The sequence below is a fragment of the Alligator mississippiensis genome, chromosome 4 (genome assembly GCF_030867095.1).
Source record: "Alligator mississippiensis isolate rAllMis1 chromosome 4, rAllMis1, whole genome shotgun sequence".
In the NCBI taxonomy this organism is placed as follows: domain Eukaryota; kingdom Metazoa; phylum Chordata; order Crocodylia; family Alligatoridae; genus Alligator; species Alligator mississippiensis.
The window spans coordinates 212526761-212554471 of record NC_081827.1 but is presented as its reverse complement, the minus strand read 5'-3'; the positions used below and the strand labels follow the sequence as shown (position 1 = coordinate 212554471).

At 41.4% G+C, this 27711-nt stretch overlaps 1 protein-coding gene across 4 annotated transcripts in view; it reads left to right on the top strand.

The window, feature by feature from the left end:
• Window positions 1-13823, top strand: part of DCAF17 (DDB1 and CUL4 associated factor 17) — a 31185-nt gene extending 17362 nt beyond the window's left edge. For 3 of the 4 annotated variants that reach the window (XM_059727292.1, XM_006265906.4, XM_059727291.1), the window contains exons 10-14: window positions 1874-1983; window positions 5526-5613; window positions 9467-9550; window positions 12240-12395; window positions 13028-13823. In XM_059727292.1, coding sequence (XP_059583275.1) covers window positions 1874-1983; window positions 5526-5613; window positions 9467-9550; window positions 12240-12395; window positions 13028-13216 — 627 coding nt within the window. In that variant the 3' untranslated portion in view covers window positions 13217-13823. Of the gene's footprint in view, window positions 1-1873; window positions 1984-5525; window positions 5614-9466; window positions 9551-12216; window positions 12396-13027 lie in introns of those variants that run through there. The other variant, XM_019480563.2, reaches the window with a different exon arrangement.
• Window positions 13824-27711: the final 13888 nt, after the last annotated feature.

The window sequence follows — 27711 nt, the reverse complement described above, 5'->3', positions numbered from 1 at the left end:
GATCAGCCAGCCAAAAAGAATCTTTGAGGAAGCACTGAGTCTTAACAAATTGCAAAATAAATGGGTTTAGTATTTGTGTTCTGTTCCTTTTTTTTTTGTAATTTCTCTGTAGACATGAGCTTTTTAAAAAAATGTAGGGTGGTTTTGGTTTAAATCAAGTTGATTTAAATCACTGGTCAGGAAGCCTTGATTTAATCATTGTTTTCTACAAAAAGTGCATTTTTGTTGTTTGATATCATTTATTCATTTAACTTCTTGAAACTGCACATTTAGAGAGAGGTAAAGGCTTAATTGTGTGTACACAAACTTGCAGAGAGACAATAGGGCTGATGGATGGGTAGTCAGGTCTGTTATGTCTCATCTCCATATCTTGCTGTTAACAAGGATGTTATCTGTGGAGACAACAAACTCTCCCTATGCCTGAAGAATGGTGTTTGTGCTCGAAAGCTTGCAAAGAACATTTTTTCCAACTATTTGGTTGGTGTAATAAAAGATATCACGTCTACCCAAAAAAACCTTATCTGCCTATGATCTCTGGAGACACAAATCCACAGTTTGAGAACTGAAACTAAGCATCACAGAGATGCTTAATGGGATCTTCTAGACTGAGCACTGAGTCCCATTGGGTAGAATGGTTTTCTTTAATCTTTACTAATCTATAGAAGATCCTCTGGGAACTCCATAAGATTGGGCCCCTAATACAGTCTGTGTCCTGTTGTGACCTATTCATAAAACTTCTAAAAAAGTTACGAGTATATTGTCTCAGATAGTATATAATTAGAAGTTATAATCCCTTTTCCATTATGATATCTTTGAGCTTTAGCGTATCTTAAATTAAAACTATCTTTATATAAGTTTATTTTTGTACAAAAAGCATCTTAAGAAAAGAAATAAAAATATGATTAAAATAAAAAAATCTGATTTAAATAAAAATCTGATTTTTTACTTTAAAAAATCACTGATTTTTATCCACCCTGAAATGTTGTATTATAGGACATGTGTCAGCGCTCCATCTTAGCCTTCACTTTAGCTTGATCACCTTATTCAGGCTAGATTCACTTCTGATATATGGTCAAGCACTTGGCCTGCTAACTCATGATTCTTCATCCAGGAGCTTTTTCATCAGTGTATGTACCCATTTCTTTAGACTCTTTAGCATCTTTAAACTAGTATTTCTGTCTTTATTTTCTTCACAACTTGCAGGTCTCTGTCTCATGGTGAAGTACAGCTATATAGAAGGGCTTGGTGGTTTTGGTGGCCAGGACATCAGGCAACCCTTTCCCCCCACATTTTTGGGAGGTGGCTTAATACCATTGAAAAATTAAATTATTGGATTCAAATTATTTTAATTTGTCACATGGCTTATCCAAAACCTTGTAGGATTGCCTGATTTGGTGCTGAAATTATGAATTATCCCAGGCTAGCAGACCTAAATAAGCTTTTCTGCAGACATGTATAGATCTCACATTTGTAATAAAACTTAGAACTAATGCAAAAGACAGGTCTGATCTCAAATCACACCTTATCTGTTTTGAATTGCTGAAGTATTTGCAGTGGTTAAGCTAGATCTTTCATTTTTAATGTGTAGGCTTACAAAGGTAGGGCCAGGTCTAACCATGTTCTGGGACCCCGCTGTTCCCTTGACACCAAATAGCGTTACAGCCCAGTTCAGTGGGATTCCTTTAAGCCTTGGAGTTCCCTAAGGGTTTGATTCTTCCCTTTATTCCAGTTTCAAGGCTGCTATTCTCTTTGTACTGACAGGGTCTAGCTAGTGTTTGTAGCCACTCAGATGAAGTTGGGCAGGAGGCTTTCCAGTTTAATTCTTTGAGTATATCTAAATATTAAAGTTCTAAGCTTTCCCTTTTTGTTTCAGGCAAAAAATGGCATACAAGATATGAAATGCTGTTCACTAGAACCAGATTGGATCTATTTCCATCCAGATACTTCAGGTAGAATAATCCACGTGGGACCAAATTTGATTAAGTAAGTACACATAATACTTTTTTCCCAAAGCTTATTTTTATTAACAAGAATATAAGGTAACCTTTAATTAGTAGTTTGTTGGGAGGTGCCTAAGAGTTCTTCTGACATCCATCTTAAGAGTCATAATAAATCTAGAGGTGCACTGATATATTGGTCCAATATTGGATGAGCACCGATATAAAGAAAATTGACTATATTGGAAATTGGCCTGATGTGGCCAGTAATTTGGCTGATAAATGGCCATGCCTGTGCACAGCCTCAGCATATCACGTAGGCACCAAGGAACAGAGCCCAACAGCTTGGAGAGCTGCATGCAGCCGGTAAGTCGGTTACAGTAAAAGGGGAGGGAGGAGGGAAGCGGCATGGGGGGCACAGTTCAATGCCCCCCGTGGTGAGGGAGGAGTGGGGTTGGGGCTGGGGTAGGTTCTGCCCAGCTGGGGTGGGGCAGGCACAGGACGAAGCTGCGGTTCATTTTGGTGGGGGGCTCCCACTGCTGCATGCATGCCTCCGAATCTGCGTAGAGCAGGCTGCAGCTGGGGCCAGGGACCGCGCTCCCAGCACCGCCGGCGCCCGCACCAGGTACAGCACAGCCCCAGCCCACAGCTGCAGCCTGCCTGGCCCAGCCCACCCTGTGCAGATCTGGGGGCACCCCCCCAGTCCCAGATGAACAGCAGGAGCAATGGTGAGAGCTGCTGGACAAGCTGCTCCTAGACCAGCAGCGTGTGATGACGGGGGCTGCTGCCCCCCTCCCCACGCACCTCGAATGAGCCGCAGCTCCGTCCTGCAGCCGCCTTGCCCTAGCTGGGCAGCGCCTGCCCCAGCCCCATTCCTCCCTCACTGCAGGGGCCAATGATCTGCTCCCTCCATGCCTCTTCCTTCCCCTCTCCCCTTTCACCTCAACAGATTTACCAGCTACACGCAGCTGTTTGGAAATCGGATTGGTATTGGCTGATATGCCTCCTTAAAAACCAGCTTTCAGTATTGGCCCCCAAAATCTCTATCAGTGCACCCCTAAATAAATCAGTTTCAAAAGTTGACACTCTCAAGTTCATCATAAACTTCTGAGACCCTCACCCTTTTTTTGGATGTATAAGCTTTGATCAGCTAAATGTTGCACATTTTTAAATTCTTACAGGCAGATTTAATCTGTTAAAATCCCATTTGATCTGGTCTTCATAACATTGGTTTTCATAATTCCAGTCCTAGCCGGCCATTAATTCAGTGATTTCCCCTCTTTCCCCCATTTGAAAATCAGTTTATTTGAATTTTATTCCAAATTTTGCATGTTCTTTGGAATTCTGCCAAGAGTATAGCTTTAAGACTAAGGAGAAAGTAAACATAGAGGGAGTGAAGAAGCCAGTTTGGCCAGGCATACTATTCAAATACATTTTGAAAAAAAATGGAAGGGGGCTGACTTTTTAAATTCTGGCTTATCTCTAAGATGGTACAAGAAGGAGCCCAGTACATCTACTTATCTTTTTAATTTACCTTCCTAAACCATCTGTTAAATCTTACACAATCTGAGATTTCAGCTATGGAATATGCCAAATTTCATTTCTATATTAAATGAACACATGGTCAGATGACTTGGCAGTGAAAACACCATGATAACTTTCTTCCTACTGATTGCTAACCCCATGACAAAAACTCATTCTAGCCAGCTAGGTTGGTTTTATGATCTGAGTGCCAAAGGCTAGAGTTATAAAATAATGGGTTTGGAAAACAGAAGGCAGGAGAGAGGCCAACGTAATACTTTTCTTTTAACAATTAAAAGTGTTGTTATGTAACCAAACATACCAACAACAATAATTTAATATATATATTAAGGCCTGTGCGAAATGTCTAGTATTCGCTTTGGATTCAACCGATTCAGGGGACAGTGATTCGATTCAGTGATTTGGCCAAATCTGATTCAGAGATTTGAATCCTACCAAGTGAGGGGGCGATCCCCACTGCCACGAGCCTCCAGAAGCCCCAGTGGCTGCTGCAGCAGCCAGTGAGTACAGGGCTTTTTTTTTTTTAAAGAGCTGGGATGCTAGGGCCAGGCAGGGCAGCTATTGATGGGCCTGGGAGAGCAGGCGGGGGTTGGGGGGGTGCTCAGGGGGGCTGGGGGAGTGGGCGGGGGTTGGGGCCTGGCGAGGGTCCCCTCCTCCATTCCCCCACCCCTCACCCCCTACTTACAGGCACAGAGTCCAGGTCCAGCTCCCTGTAGCGGCGAGCAGGGACGCCCGAATTGCCAAATCTCCTCTGAATCATTTTCCGAATTGATTTGGACCTTTTTATTGGTCTCCCGATTTGATTCAGATTCAGAGATTTGGCTGCCGAATTGAGCTGAATCTCCTCCAAATCGAATCAGCACCTGAAGCTTTACACAGCCCTAATATATATATATATATATATATATATATATATATATATTTTTTTTTTTAAATAGCATTTATAATTGGGAGATATATATGAATGAAACTGACTTAAACTAGATACTGAAACTCTAGCTGATAATATTGTAAAGAGTTGCAGTAGTAAGATCTTAAGTAATAAAACTGTTTTCAGTGCTAAAGGAATATAATCTTAGCACAATTGGTGCAAATAGAGGAGATTTCATTTCCATTGCTTGAATTTATTTTAAAGATGCGTACAAAGTGATTTGGTCAGGCCTTCCTCAAATATATTTCAGTTCTTCCAAATTTGCGGTTTTTCATATCCTAGAAGACATTTCACCTCATGTTAATCTATATTTTAATCTAAAAATATTTAGGAAATACTATGTGAATACATTAGGGGAAAAGAAAATCTATCTGTCTCTGTTATAGTTTTGAAACTTTCTTCAGGAAATGCCTGTATAATAAGAGCATATTCCATCTTGTTTCCTTCATTATTGTCTGCAGTGGGTAAAAACTAAATGCTTCTTCTGTGCTTTTTTCTTTTTTTTTTTTTTTGTCCCCAAATACTACTTTAAAAAATCATTTACAAATGAAGTTGGGCATATATTTCTAGGGAAATTATTCTTCCAAGAAGCTGGCTGAACTAATTTTCTGTTTTGGATCAATATTGCATTTGTTGCAAAGTAGCAAGGACCTAAAACAGCTAGACCTAGTCAGCAACCTACAGCCTACAGGCTGGATCCAACCCATGGGCATGGGGCTCTAGCAGCGTTGGGGGGCAAGGGAGCTTTGCCAGCAGTTGATTCCCACTACCACTGCAGGGAAAATGATCCCTCCTTCGTCTGAGTATCCTTATGCCAAAGTATTGTCATCAGTTCATAGCAACTATAGATGGAAACAACATGCAGGTAACACTGCTATGTAATGAACATGCTATAGATTCTAGAAGAGGTGTGCTAAAATGTCACAAATCGGTGCAAGTTATAGTAACAGCTTCTTTCATATGTGGTATATATTTATCCTAGGATTTGAAAGAAGTTTCTATTGTAACTTTCACTTATCTGAGATTCTTTAATAATATGATAATTTTTAGAGCATAAATTTGAAAATATTACAAGTAGATTTCAGAATGACTTGTATTTTTTGCTTTTTTTTAAGAGTCTTGAAAATGAAGGAAATTGAAAATAATACCAACCAACAAGAAATTGTAGAAGATTTTATCATTGTGGCCAACAGGGAGAATATTGTAAGACTATAACAATAAATGCTTCATTGAAAGAATATCTTTTACTTTTGTAAGACTATATGTGGTATGCATGTATTATGTGGATACGTATATCAATGTATCTTATGAATCTGATCCGAAGTCTGTTGACTCATTGAATTCAGCAGACTTTGTATCGTCAGGCCTATATAAGAGAGATTTATTTCATAGATAAATTGCATTATACGGCTATTTTACCGAAACCTCCCTTGACTTTTTAGGCCTCAGCAGTTGTTATGGTGAACAATTGTAAATGGGCACCATAGGTATAAGGCACCGTACAATGATAAATTTATTTCACAAGGTCTCTCTAAATCATAATCACAAGCAGGTTTCATACTGTAAAAAACCATGAAGTTGATGGTTCAAATAGCCAAAACATTTCAAGCCTGTCTAATATTAACATTTTTGACTTAGGGGAATGCTGAAATAGTTAAATGACTCATTAGGGAATACTGATGAAAAACATTTTCATATTATTTAGAACTGCAGTTTGGCTTCAGTAGGTACACCTGTACATAGAATAGGTTCTTCAGCAGTTTTTGAATACTGTCCCATGAAATCAGTGGCATTAATTTTTTTAGAAAAATGTGTAAAATTGGTAGCAAAGCTTTCTTTAAATTCAGAAGGAGCAGAGTTAGCCACAGATGTGTTGCTCATTCTTCCCCTGCCTTCTCCTGAGATTTCATAAGAATGATGATTTTATGCTGGGAATGAGTGCCAGAAGTCTTGAATTCTAATCTTATCTCTCTCAGACATTTTCCGTCTGACCTTGACAACAGGGTCCTGATTTTGGAGATGTTGAGCCTTTCTCCACTACTTATGATGTCCATTGGGACCAGGCCCTTAATCCAGTATGTACCTCTCAAGAAGGGTTTCAAGACTATCTTTATTAATGTTTGCAAATAACTTTGAGATGCTCTGAAAAAAGGGGTATGGAATTTATAGTAGTACTATTGTTGTGATTAATAGTACTGTAGTTTCTTTATAGGAAGGTATTCCCTACTTTACTGACACACAGGATTATAGGTTTGGAAGGTATCTCATGGGTCATCTAATCCAACCCACTGCATAAATGCAGGATGTGCCCTTCATGTACTATTCCTGACAAATGCTTTTTCAGCCTCTTCTGGAAAACCTCCAGTGAAGGAAATTTCCACTTCTCTGGGCACCTTGTTTCACTGTCCTACTGTTCTGACTGTAAGGAAGCTGGTTTTTTTTTAATGAGATGTAATCTAAATCTGCCATGTTTCGTTCTGAAACCATTACTACATGTCCTGCCCTACCTGACAAAGAAAAACAGTTGTTCTGTTAGAAAAATTATATCATGTATCACCCTTAATCTCCTTTTCTCCAAACTAAATATACCTGATTCTCTCAACCTTTCCTCATATAGCTTGTATTCCAACCCTTTTATCACCTTCATTGTTCACCTCTGGATCCTCCCCAGTTTCTCCACATCGTTCTTAAATTGCAGAGCACAGCAGTGCATAAAGTACTCCAGCTGAGGCATAAGTAGTACTTAGTGTAGTAATATCATCCCCTATGTCTTATATATAATATTCCTATTAATGCAGTCTAAATTTACGTATTTGTATTTTTTGCAGCTGCAGCATGTTGCTGACTTGTGCCAAGCTGTGATCCACTAAAACCCCCAGTTCTGCCTTAGCAATGCTATTGTTATCTGCTTTAGCATAGCTAATTATCCTTCCTTCTGTTTGAGCACATTTGGTTTTTCTTCCCTAGATGTAGCACCTTTGTTGAATTTTGTTCTGTTGTCTAGTGCCCAGTTCTCCAATCTAAGAAGATCTTTATGAATTCTACTTGTATTTCCTAAGTGTTTTCAACCCCCTTCTAGTTCTGCGTCATCTGCCAGCTGGATCAGGAAGCACTCTATTCTGGCATCCAAGCAATTAACAAAAATATTGAACACCAGACCCAGGACACTCCCCTGTGGAATCCCACTTGAAACCTGCCATTCAGACACTGAGCCATTTATAGTTAGTCTCTGCTTGCAGTTATTTAGCCAATTACATATCTATCTAACAGTAATTCTGTTTAGCCCACATTTCTCTAGTTTACTTAAAAGAATATCATGTGGAGCTGTATCAAGTCCAGATGCATTCTGTCCACTGCATCCCTTCATCCACCAAAGTCGTAACTATGCCAAAGTTGTTTTTAAATATTCTTAAATAAAGCTAGGTGAGTTGTTAGTGATCATCTATCTCTTCCTCCTCCAAGTATTTACAAATTGACTTTTATAATAACCTTTATAATTTGCCTCAGTATCTACTAATATTAAAGTTGAGATGACTGGTTTCTACTTCCCTACGTCCTCCTTTATCCTCTTTTAAAGATATGTACTATGTTAGCCCTTTTCCACTCTTCTGAGATCTCACCTGTCATCCACAACTTTGTAAATATTGTTGCCAGTGGCTCTGAGACTTCTTCAGCCAGTTCCTTCATCCTGGAATTAATTTAATCAGACTCTGCCAACAAAAATGAATCCAAGTTTGTAAAGTCGTCTCTGGCATGCTCTTTATTTATTCTTCTAACAATACATTTTGTTATGTATTTGGTCATGTTTATTTTTGTTATGAAGACTGAGATGAAGTAGTCATTGAGCAGCCCTGTCTTCTTTGTGTCTTCTGTAAATAAAGCACCTTCACTATAGAGCAGTGGACTCACAGTTTCTTAGTTCTGCTTTTCTGTCTGAAGTATCTGTAGAATACTTTTTCACTGTCTTTGTCATCCCTTGCTAGTCATATCTCATGTTTTGCCTTTGCTTTCATAAGTTTGTCCCAGCAAGTTCATGCTATTCTTTGGTATGCTTCTTTAGTATATCTTCCCCTTGTTTTCATTGACTGTTTGTTTCTCTGTTTGCTACATTAATGGGTTTCCTTTTCTGCAGTGCTTCTCTGTTTTTTCCTGATTTTTTTTTTTCTTTTCGGCTTAACACCTAATTGTTACATTACAGATTTAGCCCAATAAGCATAACTCCATGCGTACATAGAACCTAATTTACTTCAAAATGGCTGTGCCCATCCAGTTGTAGGACTGGTGTCCAGCTGTCTGCACCATGGCATTTTTAAGCAACCCAGTTTCTCTATAGTAATTATACGTTATGTTTATAGTTTAAGTCATTAAAATATTGCAATTAAAATGAATCAGTAGTATCACACAATATATTACACATTCTATGTGCTATTATTTCTACAGTGAAATTAGGGTTGCACTGTGAAATTTTAATGGATAGAATAGAAGTGAAAAAGGGTGTTGGAGAGAATCCTTTAAAGTTGCAGAAAATGGCCTGCTTTCTTTGTAGAAAGCATGGTACGAAATACTATTAAAGGATGAAAAGTAGTTTAGTGCTTGTCCCTTCTATCTTGTGTATTTTACTTATCTTTAGCTTTTTAATTTCAAAGGATCCTAAAATGCTTCAGAAAGCATATACAAACAGTATATCTAATGCAAACACATCTGTAATATTGGTGACAGCTAGGCTGTGTATAGCTCAATAGTGAAACAAAGTAAGAAGTACATTTGGGAAAAGACTTGAGTGACTTTAGTGACATCTTTAATATTCTGTCAAATTGGATAGGACCTCTGTTTTTAAGAGGGCTTGTAAAACTTATGGTTGGATCAAAGAATGGTTCTTAATACAGTAATTTCTGTGCTTCTGTACAGGTTAGAGTTTGTTCTTTTTTGTTTAATAAAGACTGTGCTGCCTTTTGGCATTTTAAAAGTTTTACCTAATTTCAAATAAAATGGATGTGCAGCTAAAACACAACCTAGGTTACCTTGAGTCCTGAGCCACCTTTTCTTTTCTCCTCAGGTGAACAACTCTGTAACTGTAACAGCTTCTGGCCGAGTGGTGAAAAAACGTTTTAACCTACTGGATGATGACCCAGAACAAGAGGTAATTGTGATACAATGAGCAAAAATATACCAAAATATTGTGCAAGTTCAGCCAAACATGCCTAACAGAACAGAGGCAGTAACCAGAACTATTAGCCTCATTCATCTTGGTACTGCCTTTGTCCCCCTAATCCTCCATCCTAACTATTCCTTTTGCTTTCTTTTCCCATTTTCTATTTTCCTCCAAAGTGTCATTTGTGCCTGAAATAGTCTTTGTCCTTCAAGAACCAATCCAACTGCTCTTGAAGTCAGTAAGGAAACTCCTTGTGATTTAGATAGTGCAGCATCAGACCCATAGTGTGACAAACTACCCTACCTCTTCCCTCCATTCTGATCATTTAGATTATTTCTCCTATAGAGTCTGTCAGCAGTGATCCAAAGAAATATTTTAAAATTGTGTTTCTCTCTGCTTTGAGTTACTTGTCACTCATGAACTCTTTTTTTTGTTTTCAGTAAAATTGGTAAGTGCTAAAAGAAATTTGGTGATGATAGGAACAGGTGTAACCTTGCCATTTAGGTTGTATGTGACTACATAATAAGGCATTAAAAAATTCTGCAGAGCAGACCTGGTCCAGATAATCAGGTTAAACATTATCTAACATTCTTTACTGCTGGTCTGTTTTCAGTTTGTTTTCTTCTGTTTCATTCATTGCCTTTTGCTTTTTGTTTCTTTTCATACTGCTTCAACTTGGAAATTTGCTAATTCACAAATCAAGCCAGAGCTGTCTTTCTCTTTGTATTCTTCCAGTTGTGTAGAAAAATAGGTCAAAATCTTCAAGAATGCTACTTTCCTTTTATTTTACCCTTGGCATAAATACATTATTACCTTGAATGGAGGGTGTTCCAGCCTGTTTTGACAAAGCTAATGTTAAGTTAATGCAGCCACGGGAAATAGGACCCCTTTCCTCCCCCTCTCCCCCCAACCATGCATTCTCAAATGACACTGAGCCTGGTTTAATCCTTTTTTGTTAACCAGTGGGAGGATAGCACTATAACTAAACAACTTTTTGCTAGATCATTTTAGCAAAGTATGTCATTTAAATCTTTCTTCTCTCCAGCCTCCTTTTCCCACACTCATAAATGTAACAGGAGAAAGCAGCCAGCAGGCTTCCCCCAATTATGAGACTATCATTATTTTAAACTGGTTCTATTATGCCTACAGCTAAAGACAGGAGACGCATATTAAACAGGGTTAGAGTGCTATAGCTGTGATGATCCAGAAAATAAATGAGAGCCAAGGATTTATTTGGTGATATCTTTTTTTTTATTGGACCAACTTTATAGGTGGGAGAGATGTTAGATGTGCTTTTGAGCACAAAGTGCCTTTCCTCGGGTCACTGATAACATGGATTATATAACAATTTTTTGTTATATCTCTTTTAACATAGGCTGTCAAATTAATGAGATTTTGATAGCTAAGGATCCACTGTCATGTATGTTTATATAAGAGGTATGAGGCACCTAATCAGCTGATGAAAGTTCTAAATCTTTGAGTTCCCAGTGTAATTGCACAGTCCATCTTTTATTGGTCATTTTATCCCACCTCAAATTTAGAAAAAGGCTTGAGTGCTGGGGAAAATATTTAAGATTTTGTGGGGGGGGTTAAGTATTTTTTCAAAATAAAAATATGACAGACTTAAGGACTTCTGCAACTGAGGTTTTCAGATAATTTTTGGAAAACAATTTTCACCTCTCAAGACGGACTCAGCTGAAATGTACACATGTATATGAATTTTAATTCCTCAGTTTCTAGCAAACCTTTTTACCGTTGTGTCCACGGGAATAGGTATTAGCTCAGTGAAAATAGGGTAAGTTCCTACATAGCCTATCAAGTTTGTAGTTCATTTATATTCAGCTATAAAAAGTTACAATTATAACACAACAGAAGTGAGAACTCTATGGACTTTTTTTTCCCTGTTACTGAAGCTTTATTCTCCGAACTCTTTAATAGATACCTTTCCTCAGTAAAGGAAAACACTCTTTTGGATTTAAAGAGCTGAAAAAACAAAGAGCCATTTAATGGGCAAAGTAAATGTACTCTCAGGCACACAGTAATAGGACACATGGCCCTAGCTGACATCCTCCAGCTTCTGGCCTCAGTCTTCTTTCACAACTCAGGCATGTAGATTATGACAACCACATGTGATCTCCCTGCTGTTGATTCTTGGTTTTCTAAAACAGCTCTTCCTAGAATAATCTAGAGCTACTGTCTGCTCAGGTTGTTTGCAGGTTGGTAGTTCTGAGTAGAGGTTAAAAGAATTTTTGTGACTTATCCTAGTAATTTTCTCAAATCTCATGAACTAGTTTTGACAGCAGTTTTAAGTCATACTGCCACTAACAGTTTCAAAGTGACTAATTTATTTTCCTTCTCAGCACTTACAATGTTATTCCACTGCAATTCTTCACCCTCCACCCTCAAAAATTCTATGTAAAACCCTTGTACTCATACACAGGAGCCATACAGCAATTGAATTCCTTCCTTCTTCTCTCATGGGTGCTTGCTTGAAATGCAATGAGGAGTCTGTGATTGGAAAGTTACCTCCTGGGTGCCTCAAAATGCAGGGATTTTCCTTATGAAAGACAATAAGTCTGCTTGTAGTCCCTACTTTTTCCAAAAAAATACAAAGTTCTTGGAAAAAATAACTAAAGGCTTATTTCACTGATCAGCCCGAGGTTTTGTTTTTCATGAGACTTTCAAAATTGTGAACCATGAAGATGAGTTGGATTTGTTATCCGTCGTGGCAGTCACTCAGATAGGACCTGATGGTAGAGCTCACCTTGACCTTCACTGTAATGAACATGGGATTCTCCTTAAGACTGTTCCATTCTTGGAGTCTTGGGATGTGGTGAGTAGAAAGCACAGTCTTCGGTTTATGTTAATGTCCCCCTACACTCCACTTGATATACCATTACATATACAGTGTTCTGTATGAATCTGAGTTAGGTGCCTAGTACAAATTACTCTGCCATTTCCCATATATAAGGAGCATAAAATTTGGAGCAAATTTTACAATTGTGATTTAAATTTGCAAGTATTCTATTAGACAATAGTTAATTTATCTGAAAATTCTCATTCTCTGAGACGAAGACATTCCTCAGTACAGCATTTGCTTAGAAAAATCTATCATGAGATTTTCTTCTAAATTAGTTACCAATTTATGCCCCAGGCCCAAGACCATTTACACACAGATTTGTCTTTATAGCATGTGAGTAGTTTCTTTGACTGGTGGAGATACTAATGTGCATAAAGTTAAGTGTGGGCTTAGCAGTCAAAATAATGTGGAGTGGTTTCTAAATGTTATGTTTTCATTATCTGAAAAGACCAATTAGTTACATAAACTTCCTGTCCCCATCCCCTATTGCAGGAAGATCAGAAGTGTTCTGCTATACTATTTTATTTATTCTGTGAGAATTATATACTATTGCGTATAACAGACTTTTGAAATGAGACCGTGATTTAATTTTTTTTTTATTGCAGACTTACAGTCACCAAGTTTACTTTGACAGAGATGTAGTGTTACACATTGAACAAAAACCTAATCGCATCTTCAGCTGCTATGTTTACCAAATGGTCTGTGATAGTGAAAATGAAGATGACCATACAAGCTATAAAAAAAAGAAGAGATTGTGTTGTAAAAAAGGGGGGAGAATTTTTGAATATTTTTAAGAGACAGTCTCCAGCTGCAAAGACTTCGCTTGGAGTAATAGCCAAGGATATTTATTGCTGTGGAGTAGTCAGTTGCTATCTTTTGACCACTGTGTGTGAAAATTCATATTTTGATCTTAAATTTTTATATAATTACATTTTAAATCTTCTCTTTTTGTACATCTTCTATAGACCATAACTGTTTTTCATGTATTTACATGTTTGTTATTGCTACCAGGTACAGATTATAATATAGTAACATAAATAATAATAATGATACTCATAACCATTGTTCGGCAGTTAGTCTAAATGAAACACATGGTGTCAGTCAGAAAGATTTGAACCTACTAGCATGCTGTATTGCATCATTTTTTTAAAAATAACCTCAGGTATGCAACTTTAAGATAAAGTTACTTAAAGCAAAGTAAATAATTTGTATAGGATGAAGATTTGTTTCAGATGAATAGATAAGAGTTGTCATCAAACTGTATAGACATGAACTAAATACATTCTGTTGTTTCTATGTGACTGTATAAAATGGAGGGTTTTTTTAAATGGAAGGTGCTAATAATTTATATAAATATCATCCTTAGAAAACAAATAAATACAGTTAATGTGTTTGTAAAAACCCATTAGTCCTCTGGCCTCTGTCACAATCCAAACACTGTTAATTCTGAGCTGGAGATATCAGGCAACCACTTTAAAACTGCATTTAGCCTGCCGGATGCATTGATACCCTGTGTACACATCTTAATTCTGTAGAATGTAAGCTTTCATTTTCAAAGAAGCAAGTGTCTAGGTTCCAGGACTGCAAAAAATGTTCAAAGGTGATCCACAATAGTCTAGGTCAGGGCAGGCAAAATATGACCCCCGCGCGCGAGACCATCCTATCCAGCCTGTGGGGCTCCTAAAAAATTAAGAAAATTAATATTTATCTGCCCTTGGTTCCTGTCAAAAATGACAGGAACCAAGGGCAGTAGGACCCAGGGGAAGCCCGTTGGGCTCCCACAACAGCAGGGCCTTCCCAGCCCCGCCCCCCCAGCCAAAAGCCCCAGCAGGGGCTTCTGGCCTGCGACCGTATGGCTGCCCTACACCAGAACCACAGGTAAGGGGGAAGGGTGGGGAGGGGGGACCCCGGGGAAAAGCTGAGTGGTGGTGGGGTGGAAGCGGCCCCTCCCCCACGCCGTGGCCGGCACTCCCTGCTGCAGCCATTCACAGCCCGCCTGGGGCTGCCTGTGCCTGCTCTGGACAGCCCCACGTGGGCTGCGAGCGGCTGCAGCAGGGAGTACCAGCCACGGGGCCGGGGAGGGGCACTTCCCTCCCCCCCCCCATAAGCTTTTCCCCAGGCTCCTTCTCAGCATGGAGGAAAGTGTCCCCTCCCTCACCCCGTGGCCAGTGCTCCTTGCTGCAGCTGCTCACAGCCCACACGGGGCTGTCCAGAGCAGGCACAGGTAGCCCCAGGCGGGCTGTGAGTGGCTGCAGCGCAGGGCGCCAGACACAGGGCGGGCGAGGGGCCACTTTTCCCCCTGTGCTCAGCACCAGTTTCTAACCTGGCCCCGCTGCCAACCTGGGCCCCATGCCAGCTCTGGGCTCGCCCATCGGGGCTGTGCGTGGCAACAGCAGCTGTGGCCCCCCCACTTGCCACGCTAGGCAGTGTTTGCCACTGCTGCCTGTGGGCTGTCCAGCGCACAAGCTCCAGGTGGGCAGCAGCAGCCAACACTGCCTGGTGTGGTGGTAAGCCCACGATGGTGACCAGGGGACGGGGCACCTGTCAAGGGGTGGGGCTACCCACGTGGCCCTTAGCCTGCCAAAACTGGGTAAGTGGCCCTCCACCCAAAATAATAGCCTGCCCCTGGTCTAGGTAAAATGGTTCGGAGAGTGGTAACTTCCCTTCCTCCAGTATATTTCACAGGAATACTAATTAAAAGTCTAATAACATGCTTTAAATGTAAGAATGATTAACAGTCATTTTAGCTGATAGAATAGGGAAGGTCTTTAAGATTGAAGTAAAAAGTAGGTGGATAATAGGAGCTTCTACAAGGAATGGAATGCAGTTGGAAAAGAGAGGAGACATGCAAAGGCAGTCAACAGGGCAAGAGAAAGAAAATGGGGAGGAAAGTGAAACATACTAGAAATAGCAGTAGTCTCAAGCATTAGTCTTATTCTCCCATTGATCCTGAATGTGGCAATAAAATATATAGCCAATAATAACTAAACGTGTAGTTATTCTCATTATTTAGGACAGGGGTCTCAAGCACATCTGACCCTGTGGACCAAATGAGTGGCTGGTCCACAGGCTGGATCAGGCCTATGGACACACTCCTGCTTCTCGCACATCCCACCCCAGGCCAGACCCAGCATATGCAGTGCCTGCTCTGGTACCCACATCACACACCATGACCACTCCAGCTGATCTGGGGTTCACTTGCAGCATGGATTCTTGAGTGGCTGGAATGGGTGCTGTGTACAGCATGGGTCTCCAGATGTATGCTGCAGGTGCCACCCACTCCAGCTGGTCTGGGATCTCCTTCCTCCCACCCCCTGGTCTGGGATGTGAACTATACATAGTGCAGTCCTGGACTGGGCAGGGTGGTGTGGTGTAGTCCCAGACCAGTCAGAGCGGGCGCTGTGTGTAGCGGAGATCCTGAACAGGCTGCCGCCTGCGGCATGTTGCAGGACTTATGCACAGGGCTAATTCGGGTGTGTAGAAACTGGATAAAGTGACTCTGCAGACTGGAGCTGGCCTGCAGGCGGCATCTTTTGATACCCTTGATTTAAGACATAAGTAATGCATTCTGTCTTCATTTTTCTGTAAGCCTCCCAGTGATATCAGTGGGAGTTAAAATGTAGCCGTAAATTTATGCCTTATATTGCGTATCATCATTAAAAATGGAATTCTGTTTTACAACATGAAGTCAGTTTGACACCCTTAATCTAAATGGATTATAAAAGTATTCCATGATTTTAATCACCCAGGTAAGAATTTGACCCTCAAACTGTCTAGTAAGGATCCATAACCAAATTATGCAAAAAGATTGAGCAATAATGAGCTGCCCTACAATCTCAGGAAATGGTTATACCGCATCCTCTTGGTTCCAAGCTTCTTGTGTAGCAAGTACTCAGCCTCGAAGTTCTCCCTTTCCAGGGCTTGTTCCACATCCTTGCCTGAATGCTTTCTCTTTTGCCTTTTTACCTCTTTCCCAGATATACAAGCCTTCACAAAACAAGTAAGCAGAACTCTTGGACACATATGTCTTTGTTTTGTGTAATGATCTACCTGTGTTTGTGGTTGGTTGTTTTTATTTTAGATATCTGATTCCATAAAGGTGCTTTACTACTTATAACTATCTGAAATGGAGAGTAGCAGTTTTTAATGAAGTTTAGCCTAACTCAAAACAACAGTATCTTTCTCAGTCAGTAGATAGCATCTGGAATTATACAGGAAAATGGGGGTATAACAGGATGAGAATGAAGTGTAATGGGCTTAAAACCCAATCTTTAATGAGGCATCTCTATTCTGGCCCAATTAAATAAGCCAGTTACTTAAGACAGTTATATGTAAGCCACTCTTCAGTTTCCTAAGATTCTGCCACCTCAGCTGGAGACAACTTCAGTCCATGTATCATTATCATTCCCTGTTTATATAAAGGGAAAAACAAAACCCAAACCTTCCTGAGGCACTAAAAAGATTTCAAATACTAGAAAACAAAACTGGCATCAGCACTTACAATGGAGAAAATTACTGTCAAGCAGAGGCAACACGGGGTCATTCAAATCTCAAAAAATGCTTAATTGCTATAGAATATAGAGATTCTAAGAATACAGAGATTTAGACCATCTTGAGCTATAGATTGTTTTCCTGGTAGACTTCTCACTTTCTTCTATCTCTCAACATTTTCTGTTTGACTTCCTTTAGAACGTAATTGCATAACAACCTCTCCTACAAACTGTTTTAATTTTGTCTAGTCTCTTCTTGTCCCAAACGTTCATGCTTAGCAGGTGAATATCCAGAAGCTAGGTATTTTTGTTTGCAGGAAAAATGCTGCATATTTGGATTGCATAATATTCTTTTCTGCATCGTTTGGATGCATGCAAAAAAATTTTTGTTTAATTGCGGACTCCCTATGTCTGTTGAAGATTTAAATTAATTTTTTTTTTTAAATCAGTAAGATCAGACTTCATTACTAAGACTTATGGTGAGACCAGACTCATGGAGTGCAGGAAAGAAAACATAAGAAATAAAGCTCTAAGGAGTAAACCAATTCCCAGATATATCTACATGCTTCATGCATAGCCTAAGCAGCGAGTGTAAATTGAAAATACTCTGAGCTGCAGTCCCTTCCCCAAAGTTGATTTTAGAGTTAATTATCAGTAGGCCTTTTGATGATAAGATAATGCCAGACATTCCATTACTAGTTAGAAGTCCTGCACAATCCCCAAAACCTAGATTTAGTGGGAAGGAATGAAGCAAGACAACACTGCAGGCACTTCTCCAGGGGCACTTCTGCAGGCAATTTGGCAAAGGTAATAGTGAGTCTTTTCATGAGAGAAAGGCTTCTGCTAAATGCCAGGTTTAGCAGCAACTATTAAGACACCATCACACAGATGCCCCCCAATGCACAGGCATTCCATGGGGACAAGTACTAGTGGCACAAAGTGTGCTGCTGCTAATTGTCCCAGGGAAACAAATGTCCATGCTTGTCTGGACACAGCCTATGTTTGCAAAAATAGCCCAACATGTGGACCAAATGTAAATACTGAAATCCTGGCTGCAGTGAATCAAAAGCTTTCGGGGGTGTGAGCTGCCTATTTTGAGTTAGATTTTGAAACAAGACACAGGCACCAGAAAAATGCAGCAGTTTACTTAGCCAGTGTTAGAGTAAGCCCAGTTTGGGTCAGTTTTTGTTTCCAGCAGACTCAACAGACAAAGCACTAAAATAACTTTTTTTGGTTGCTGCTGGTAACAAAGCCAAATTGCTGTGCAGTCTCAAATTAAAATGAAAACTGGATGAATGCATAAACTGACCCCAGTCTGGCCTGTGGGCTAAGATTCTAATACCCACATGCTAGTGTGTGATGATTCTAGAGCATTTACCTTTCTGTCATAATCAATGTAAATTAGATACTTGGAAATCACTTATACAATCTGAATAATTCAATATGCTAAATAGTGAGCAATATGAACAAGTGCAGAAATTCTGAAGATTCCCATATGGTTCCCGTTGCAGAGAAAAAAAAAATCTCTTTGCTATGTTCAGCATAATTGTCTTTTACAACATCAAAGAGTTGGACTGGCACAAGGAAGAAGGAAGGAAATTGCTTTGAAAAAAATGCATGGAACTTATTCAAATACATTCAAAATAAAGGAGGATTTTACTTTTTTTCAGGTTTGCTCTTTTGAAACAATTCTTCGTTTTCTTCACTCTGCCTAGGCAGCAGCTCATTACTTTATGATCAGGAAAGCTGTGGTTTTAGCCCAACAACAAGAATATCCTCGATTTACACAAAGTGGGACTAGGATCCTAAATCTGTGAAATTTTGAGCACCCTTTTTTCTCCTAAGGATTTCAGTGGGGTATAGATAGCTAGCTTTAGTTTCTGAGATTCTGTCATTTTCTGGTAAAATTCAAACTTCCAAGAAAGAATATGTATGTAAGGACTGAGGCAGAGACATCTGCCCCACCACTATTTCTGCAGCTTAAGTTAATATATGATTTTTACAAGCATTACATTAAGTGCAAATATTTGTTTTGGAAGTTAAATATTAAAATACTAGATTATTAAAAATTATATCACAATAAAATCAAAGAGCTACGAGTCATTCTTACCATCATTCCATACAGCTTCCCAATCATAAAATTGGGAATCATATTGCTCTGGTGTATCAAAGCTTCAAAAAATTATATATAAATTTATTTATTCTATTTTTTCTATCTGTCTTGTTCCATTAACAGTGCTCTTCTCCCCCATCTTATATCACACTTTCTGCCCTGTCCTTTCTCCTCCCCCCTGCCCCCACGCATACAGCTTTTTAATAAGCCAAATGCTACCTGTAACACTTGATTTATTTCTAATTGAACATCAAATAAATACATTAGACCTCCTTTCTTAGCACTGTGATGAGTTTTATAAACCCTGACATGAGAGGAGCCCAGAAAGGGTTGCTATTAACCCTTAAAGGGTTGCTATTAAAGGGATGAGCTATTAACCTCTACAGTTGTGACTAAGGACCCATTTAGAAACAAGTGGTATACAAGAGGCCAGGGCCAGAAGCTAGGGAGTTGTTCTGAAGAACTGGTGTATACAGTGTTATGGTGAAAAATGTTGTTCAGCAAGGAAGGTAGGAAGCAGTCCAGGTAGATCAGGGGTAGGCAATTATTTTGGCTGGAGGGCTGCTTAATGAGTTTTGGTGAGCTGTTGAGGGCCACAAGTGTAGCCCTGACCCTTGACAGGTGCACTGCCTCCTGTTGCCATCTTGGGACTAGAGCTTTGCCACCAAGAGTCTTTTGTCCCCAGAAGTACTCCTTTTGTGATGGATTTGCCATCCTGGAACCAGAAAAAAATCAAATCATATACTAAAAGTCAAACATCTATAATATTTTGATTTTATTTCAAAAAATATTTTGTCCTGTTTTATGTGCATTCGCATAGTGTATATAGAGGTAATTACATAATATCTCAAGATAAAGTCTTACTCTTGTGTATTGGGGGGGAGGAAGTGTGTGGGGTCTGGTTGAGTGGTTGTGTGTGCGTGTATGGTGGGGTGTGAGGTATGTGTGTGTGGGAGGGTTTGTTTGGGGGATTTATGAGGGGGTGGTGGCTGTGTGCGTGTAGGGTATGTTGGGGGTGTGGCTGTGTATATGTATGCGGGGTTATGGGGGGGTGTGGGCAAGATATGGTTGTGGGTGTGTAGGGTTTGTGGCGTGTGAGGGCAGGTGAGGGGATGGCGACCCTCCCCCCCATGGTGCAAAGCCCCTGCTGCCGGTGACAGCAGCAACAGGTGGTAGGCTCTCAGGGTAACATGGTCTGTGTAGGCACAGCTGCCCAGCAGCACATAGTTCTAGCCAGTTCTGGGAGCTGCACGTGGCAGCAAGGAGAGGAGTCTGGCCAACCTGCCTCTATCACACAGGGCTCCCTGCAGTTCTCATGCAGCTCCTGGGACTCACGTGCCACTGGGGGGAAGCCCCACATGATGGAACCAGCAGCTTGGCCCCACTCCCTGCTGCCACATGCAACCACCCAGGACTCCACCAGGAAGCAGGGAGCAGGGCTTCCCACTTCCAATAGAGTGCTGGGAGCTGCACGTGGTAGCAGGGAGCAGGGAAGGCAGCTGGCTCCATCGTGCAGGGTTTCCCCCTCAGTTGTGCGCAAGTCCGGTAGCTGCACATGAGGCGCAGGGAGGCCCGCGCAATGAAACTGAGCCAACCCGGAATTCATGCTCTCGCTGCCCTGCTGGGTCCAGGCCCTGAGCTCTGCGCTCCCAACAGCCCCATGCTCTGCACTCTCGCCCAGCTGCAGCTTCCCTCCACCTGTCAGTGTTTCCCTAGTTGCTGCCCAGATAGAGTGTTGCAGCAGGGACACAGAGGAGCCACTGGAGGCCGGGGAAGCTGAGCAGGTCCCCTGGTGGCTTAAGCAGTGGCAGCAGTGGCCCCGCCCAGAAGCTGCATGCTGGCTGGGGCCCTCCCATGGTGGGACTGTCCCACAAGGGTGGAAGCGAAGTGCATGAGCTGAGCATTAATTGGTTGGAACCTGTGGGCTGGATGAAATTGCCCGGTGGGCCTGATGTGGCTCATGGGCCATATTTTGCCTGCCCCAATGTAAATGGTGAGGGATCATAAGAAACAGAGTTGCCTTTTAACACAAGTTCCCTGGGAAGGAACCTAGATGAGATGATAGGCAGGAGACCCTATCCCTGCAAAAGGGTCAAGGACTAGCAAACCTTAGACAGGGGAAGATTCATATGCTATGTGTACAGCCCTCTAGACTACAAGGTATTTATCATTTTTCTTACGCCCAAAAGGCTATATCTACACTGACTCCCTGGGACTGTTTCTTTCCTAGCAACCCCTGCCTGCTTACTCCCGCTCTGGTATATCAAAGCCTGGCAGGCAGGTAGGTAGTGCAGATGCCTTGGGAGAAGTCTGAAGTGGTTCTGAATATGTGCTTCAGTGCTGTGCTTGGGCTCCCTGACCAGAATTGTCTGAGAGTACTTCTTGGTACTGCTCCTAGCTAGATAGGCAACTGTTTGTTAGTGAATATTTTCACATATTAATTAATCTAATAAATGGGGGAGAGGAACTCAAATGCCTATTCTAATACATTTTAGATTAACTTCTTAACTGAGAGAAAAGAAGAAAGTAGGGAATAAGGATAAATCCCCCTGCAGCTGTTCTAGGACCTTAGCTTACTTAAGATTTTCCATGGGGGAGAGAACAGTGCTCCTCACATGCCCCCAAATGCCCTGAATGATCGCAGACTTATGAAGTGGGGGCTTCCTCTTCTCTTAATCAGGAACTAGATGAAGGGGCAAAAGGAAAGTGATTATAGATGTCTATAATGAATGTAGGCCTGTTCCCAGATGCAGGTTTTGCTAATACTATCTGTTGTTCACTGCCAGAGGTACTCAGGGAACCAAGAAAAGTCTGAAAAGCCAGTCCCACCAAAACTAAATACAGTACTTACAAACATAAATGTAAATACAATTTAAAAGTAAAGTTAATAATGAAATATCACTAAGATAAAAATTTTCAAACAGTACAGATACAGCATATCAAGCAAATGACAATTTCTAAAATGCCTATTCTTGAAAATAAATTACAATCTTATTAACATTTGAAAGCAATTAATATTACATTGTCTATGTTCTGAAGTCTTAAGCTGCTAGCAGGTGTCCAGAGTACTAGGGAAAAAAGACTTCTTACCTAGGTTTAAAATTAAGTTTTAAAAGCGTACTTATCTTGGTTCATCTGCAGATGGGTGTAAGGCCCGTCCTGAAAAGGGTTCTGGGAGGAGGCTAAGCTGGCATCCCGGAGGGGGGGTCAGCTTTGCGGAACCCAGGAGCCTAATTCATCTGCTGCTCTTTGGATAAGATTAGAAAGAGCAGCTGCTGTTGCCTGACCCAACGGCTCTGGAAAGAGGAACTTCAAAACTTTGCAACATGAAACAATAGCTTTGCTCTAATCCATGAAAGGTAATAAGCTTTGCTCTAATCTATAAAAGGTAATAAGGCTAGAAGCTACTTTGTTTGAAGAACCCAAAAGAGATAGGGAGCGGGAGCAAAGGTATAAAAGTCATGAGAACTAGGCCCCGGGTGGAATCACTTTGGGGAAGGACAAGGCTAAGGACCCGATAAAGGAGACCGTCTCGCCACCCTGGACGCAGGGTGGGGTTCCCGAGACAAGTCAGGTAATAACTTAGGACAGGGTGGGGAGTGCCTTTCCTCCAGCCGGATGCACTAGTGGTTTTGTAAGCCCTTGTATTGAGTTGCTGCCATTAGACCATTTTGCTGTTACTTGCAATAAAAGTTATACTTGTTGCTTTGACCCTGGCATGTGACTTGTGGCGTGTGACACCTTCCCCCTTGGAAGGGAGGGAGCCCTGATAATGGGCCATTCAGCAAGAACCATAGTTCAAGGCTGAAGAGGAAAGAACCTAGATTTTCATATTTTATTACTTGGCTCAATATCAAAAAGTTTACTAAATAAGGCCATTTTTAAAAAATGTTCATAACAGGTTTTCCTCTAATTAACAGGTGTATGCCTATTTTTATTCCCTCTTTAAGCTATATCTTGTCCTATGCCAGATCTAACTGGCATAAAACCACTAAATGCACTCTAAGCAACCTTTAGCCTACTTATTTTGACCTTTCTTTCTAAAATTATTCTCACCTCTGACATGCTCTGGTTTGCTCATTTCATTTTTTCCTTTTTCTCTTACACAAACTTTGGTTAAGTAAATGCAAGCAAATGCTATACCATACAGACATTAAGTTGCTTACTAGAGCTGTCCTACAGTCTACAGTACGCCATTCACACAGAAACCCCCTATATTGGTGTCCGATGGGAAGTTCTGCACAGGCCCAAAACCTCTACTCAACTTTGGGGAATGTAAATGTGTCACACGCTTAGCAGGAGCAATAATGTTGGCACCAGTCCTGGATGCCAACTTAGGGTGCCAGTGTGGGCCCCTCCCTCCAGGAGTCATTACTATGGCAGGGGCAGCCCTACACTGCCTGGCCATAGGAGCCAGGCAGGCACAGCCCCATGCACAGTAGTGTAACTAGGGGGCAAGGGTGGACTGGTCCCACCCCTCCAAAAGGTTTTGCCATGCAAAGCAGTCCCATGCAAAGGGAGAAGGAGCAAACAGGCAACCAGGAGCAGTCTCTGGGGAGCACACGCTACTGTCTGTCTCAGCTACAGCAGCCCTAGTCCAGGTTGCTACAGTAGCAGCTGCTGCCTGAGTGAAGACAGTCCTGCCTGGCAGGTAAGACCCTGGTCACCCTTTGCTTCTCCTCCTTTCCAGTCTCCAGTGGTCAGCATAACATCCCCAACTGGCTCTGCCCTGGGAACTGAAAGACTTTACACCTCTGAGTTGGAGCAGAACTTCTTGCTACTTGTCTTCTGTCAGCAAGCCCACTTTTCCTGTCTTTCAGCTCTTCAGGCAGAAGGCAGGGAAGATCTGCAACCTATAGACTATGGCAAATAAATCAGAGATGTATAAGGTAAAGCCTACTATTTACAAAAGCTTATCAGATATTTATGACAGCTTATCCTATACATCTCTGATTTAATTAGTCTGTAAAGTCAAATCTACCCTGCCTTCTGCCTGACTTCAGACTAAAATGGCTAATTACTTCCTTCAGCTCTTCCACATACCTCCCCTTTCCCCATGTCCTCCCAATGACCAGAAGCTGGCCACAGGAGAAAGCACCACAATAAGCAATAGAGGTCCTTGATCAAGGAAACGAGGTTGAAATATATTCTTACATTTATGTGGTGGATCTAGTCCCAGCAAACCCATGTTTTATTTTAAATGTTATCAACAGACAGCTAGGCAAGGAAATAACTATTGTAATATTGCTCCGAAATTCAGATATAGTGGCTGCCAATGTGCACGAGGCATTTTTTTCTTATCTTTAGAGTTGTTTATGGTGGCTAAGTAAAGTGATGCTTTGTCTGGTTAATTATGCCTAAACGTAATTGTCTTTCTGTGCTAATGGGAGTCAGTCTTGTGGGTTGCTTCCTCTGTTATGCACGTTTGCAAAGCCATGGCCTTCTCTTTCAGACAGCTGTAACAGCTGCCTGCCCAATGGGACTGAAAGAAATTGGACAGAAAGAAATAATAAAGGTAGTCACACAACCAAATGCAAGCAATAATTATTTCTTAAAATAGTACAACACTACTTGAACCAAACCAAACCAAACCAAGGAACCTTAAAATAACACAAAATAAATAAAGCTAGAGTACTATGTCAACCAAACCAGAACAAAGTGCAAAGCAGATAAACTTAGTTAAAGAAACTGGAGTGCACTTTATAGGACACTTGAAATAAAGGAAGGAAATGTAGGTGGCATCAAAAATAATGTTTGCTGCCTGTATTCCTCCCCCCTTTTTTTCCCCCTCATCCACCTCTTCTTCCCTGGGTACAATGGCACAGTACAGTTCATTTGAAGAGGACTGCTTGTTCTCAGGGTACAAGGGTTAGCTCCAACTTATGCAGTTCTTTGAGGCATTGAAGCAGTGACCTTTGGGCCTACATAGTAATCTCTACAGGGGTATGCATTAGTAGCAGCACTAAGAACAACTGGCCCTACGTAGCGGTCATAGGTCAACTGGCACTTGCTTGTGTTCAGCACTACAAGGATCCAATCTCCCAGGCAAAGAAACCTCTTGGAATTCTCCCTGGACATCCAAAAGAAGAATATGCTGAGCAGGCTACTCTAGGATCCTGGCAATTCCAGGTGTTTTATATTGTGGGACCACTCAATAGCAAATATCTAAGATCAGAAAGAGGTAGTTAGCCATGCTAATTTGAAGTTAGCCAGAAGGCATCACCATTCTGAAGAAGGATGTTGTGCAAGGTGGTGACTTGGTGCTGAGGGTGCTTCATACAGCTCCTGGTGGTAGGGGTGGGGGGGTGGGGAAAGGAGGGTGAGGCACCCTCAGCTCCATTCCAGTGCTGCCCCCTCACTCCCATAGCCAGCTCCAAGGGCTTGTGCCGCACTTGCCTACCCCTCCTTATATTACTGGGTTAGGACAGCAATGGCAGTTTATAGAACGGCAACCATATCTGTTATGAATGCCTCCACGCCTGTTTTATCTAACTGCTCACACTACCTGCAGTCATGGTGATTATTCAAAAGCCCTCCAGTATCTCTCTGCCATACAACATGAACAGCTGGGCTAAAACTGTGATGAGCTCCTGGTCTGGATCCATGGTTATTTCACACTACAGTTAAAGTACTAGGCAGATGCATTGACTCCAGTCTATCAATGCCACATGCTGTTAGGGCCAATGCGGTAAACAAGGGCTCAGCTTTGCATGACGCAAGGCAATCTGGGAGACATAACGTCACACAAATTCCAAGAAGTTGGGTCGAGTTGCAGATATTCTGGAGTGTAGGGCTAGGTTCTAGAATGACCTGGACAGACTGGAAAAATGGTCCACAAGAAATCAGATGATGAGATTCATCAAGGATAAATACCAAGTTCTGCACTCAGAATGGACTAACTGCATGCACAGATCCAGGCTGAGGAATAAGTAGTTAGGCTGAAGTATTGCAGAGAAGGACCTGGGAGTTACAGTAGACTATACAGTATAGACAAAAAAGCCAACAGTGTGCTCCTGTTGCAAAAAAAGCCAACAGTACACTGAATTGTATTAATAGGAATGTCACTTGCAAATCAAAGGAAGTGCTTCTTCCACTCTATTCAGCACTAGTGAGGTCTCACTTGGAGTACTGTGTCCAGTTTTGGGCCCCACACTTCAAGAAAGCTGTGGACACCATAGAAAGAATCCAGCCCAGATCAACAAAAATTATTAGGGGAGTGAGAGGCAAGACTTACTGAGGAAAGACTGAAAGAACTAGGGTTACTAGGCTGAAGAAGAGAAGACTAAGGTAGAATTTGATAACTGTCTTCAAATAACTGAAGGGGAACTGCAAAGAAGATGAAGATGGGCTTTTCTCTGCGACAGTAGGATACAAGACCAGGAGCAATGGCCTCAAGCTTCAGCAGTGGAAATTTAGGTTGGAGATTAGGAGCAACTTTCTGACCATGAGGGTGGTCAAGCATTAGAACAAGCTACTAAGATAAATTATCCTTTCTGTATTTCGCTATTAACTTTGGTTAAAAAATGAGATATTCTGTATTTCATTTTTGTCAGACTGGCTCATTGGACCTTTCTTCATTCTTAGAATCCACTGAGGTTCAAAAGCCTGCATTCATTCCTGTTTGAACTGGAGCTTTTTAGAAAAATATTTAATTTGGATTTTAAAATTTCCAGCAATGGTGAAACCATAATACTAATTGTCCCAATGATTATGCCCATGGTTAAAAATGCATATTTTATATCTGAATTTGTCTAGCTTCACCTTCCAGCTATTACTGTATTTACCTGAATCCAAGATAACCCTGAATTTAAAACAAACCCCCAGTGAGATTCTATACATGGAAAGTTGATAAAATTGTTATAATTCTTAGAAATCATAGAAAATTAGGGTTGGAAGGGATCTCTGGAGGTCATCTAGTCCAACCCCTGCTCAAAGCAGGACTATCCCCAACTAGATCATCCCAGCCAAAGCTTTGTCTAGCCAGTCTTGAAAACCTCCAAGGATGGAGCTTTCACAACCTCCCTGGGTAACCTGTTCCAAAGTTTTACTACCCTCCTAGTGAGAAAATTCTTCCTAATATCTAACCTAAACTTCCCTTGCTGCAATTTGAGACCGTTGCTCCTTGTCCTGTCATCTGTCACCATGTATAGAATTGTAATTATTGGAGGGTCATCTTGAATTCATCCTTGCCCCACTGTGGCCTGCCCCCTTGCCTTTACCCCTGCCTCCTGCCCTTTCTGCAGCCTCGGACCCCCACCCCCATTTCCCCCCATCTACTGCTTGCACTGCTTCCTGGCTGGGCTGGGGCTGGAGTATGTGCTTCATACCCCAAGCTGGAGTGGGGATGTACCCTGCTGGCACTAGAGCAAGGGTAAGTGGTGGGGGGCATGGGGAGAAATGAGGGAAAAGACAACAGGGAGAAAGATGGAGAGAAAAGGTGGCAGGGGAGGGACAGGCAGGGGGAAGGAGCTGGTGGCGGAGGCAGACAGCAGCTGTGGCACTGTCCCCAACCCTGGGCCAGGGCTGCAGCAGCTGCCTGTTGCTCTACCTCATACTTGATTTCAAGACAAGAGGATTCCCCCCACTCCCCAATGTTTCATGGGAAAAAAACCTTGTCTTGGAATCAAGTAAATATAGTAGATCTGTCTCTATATGTTTCCTCCTTAGAGCGAAAAGCCCTCTATTA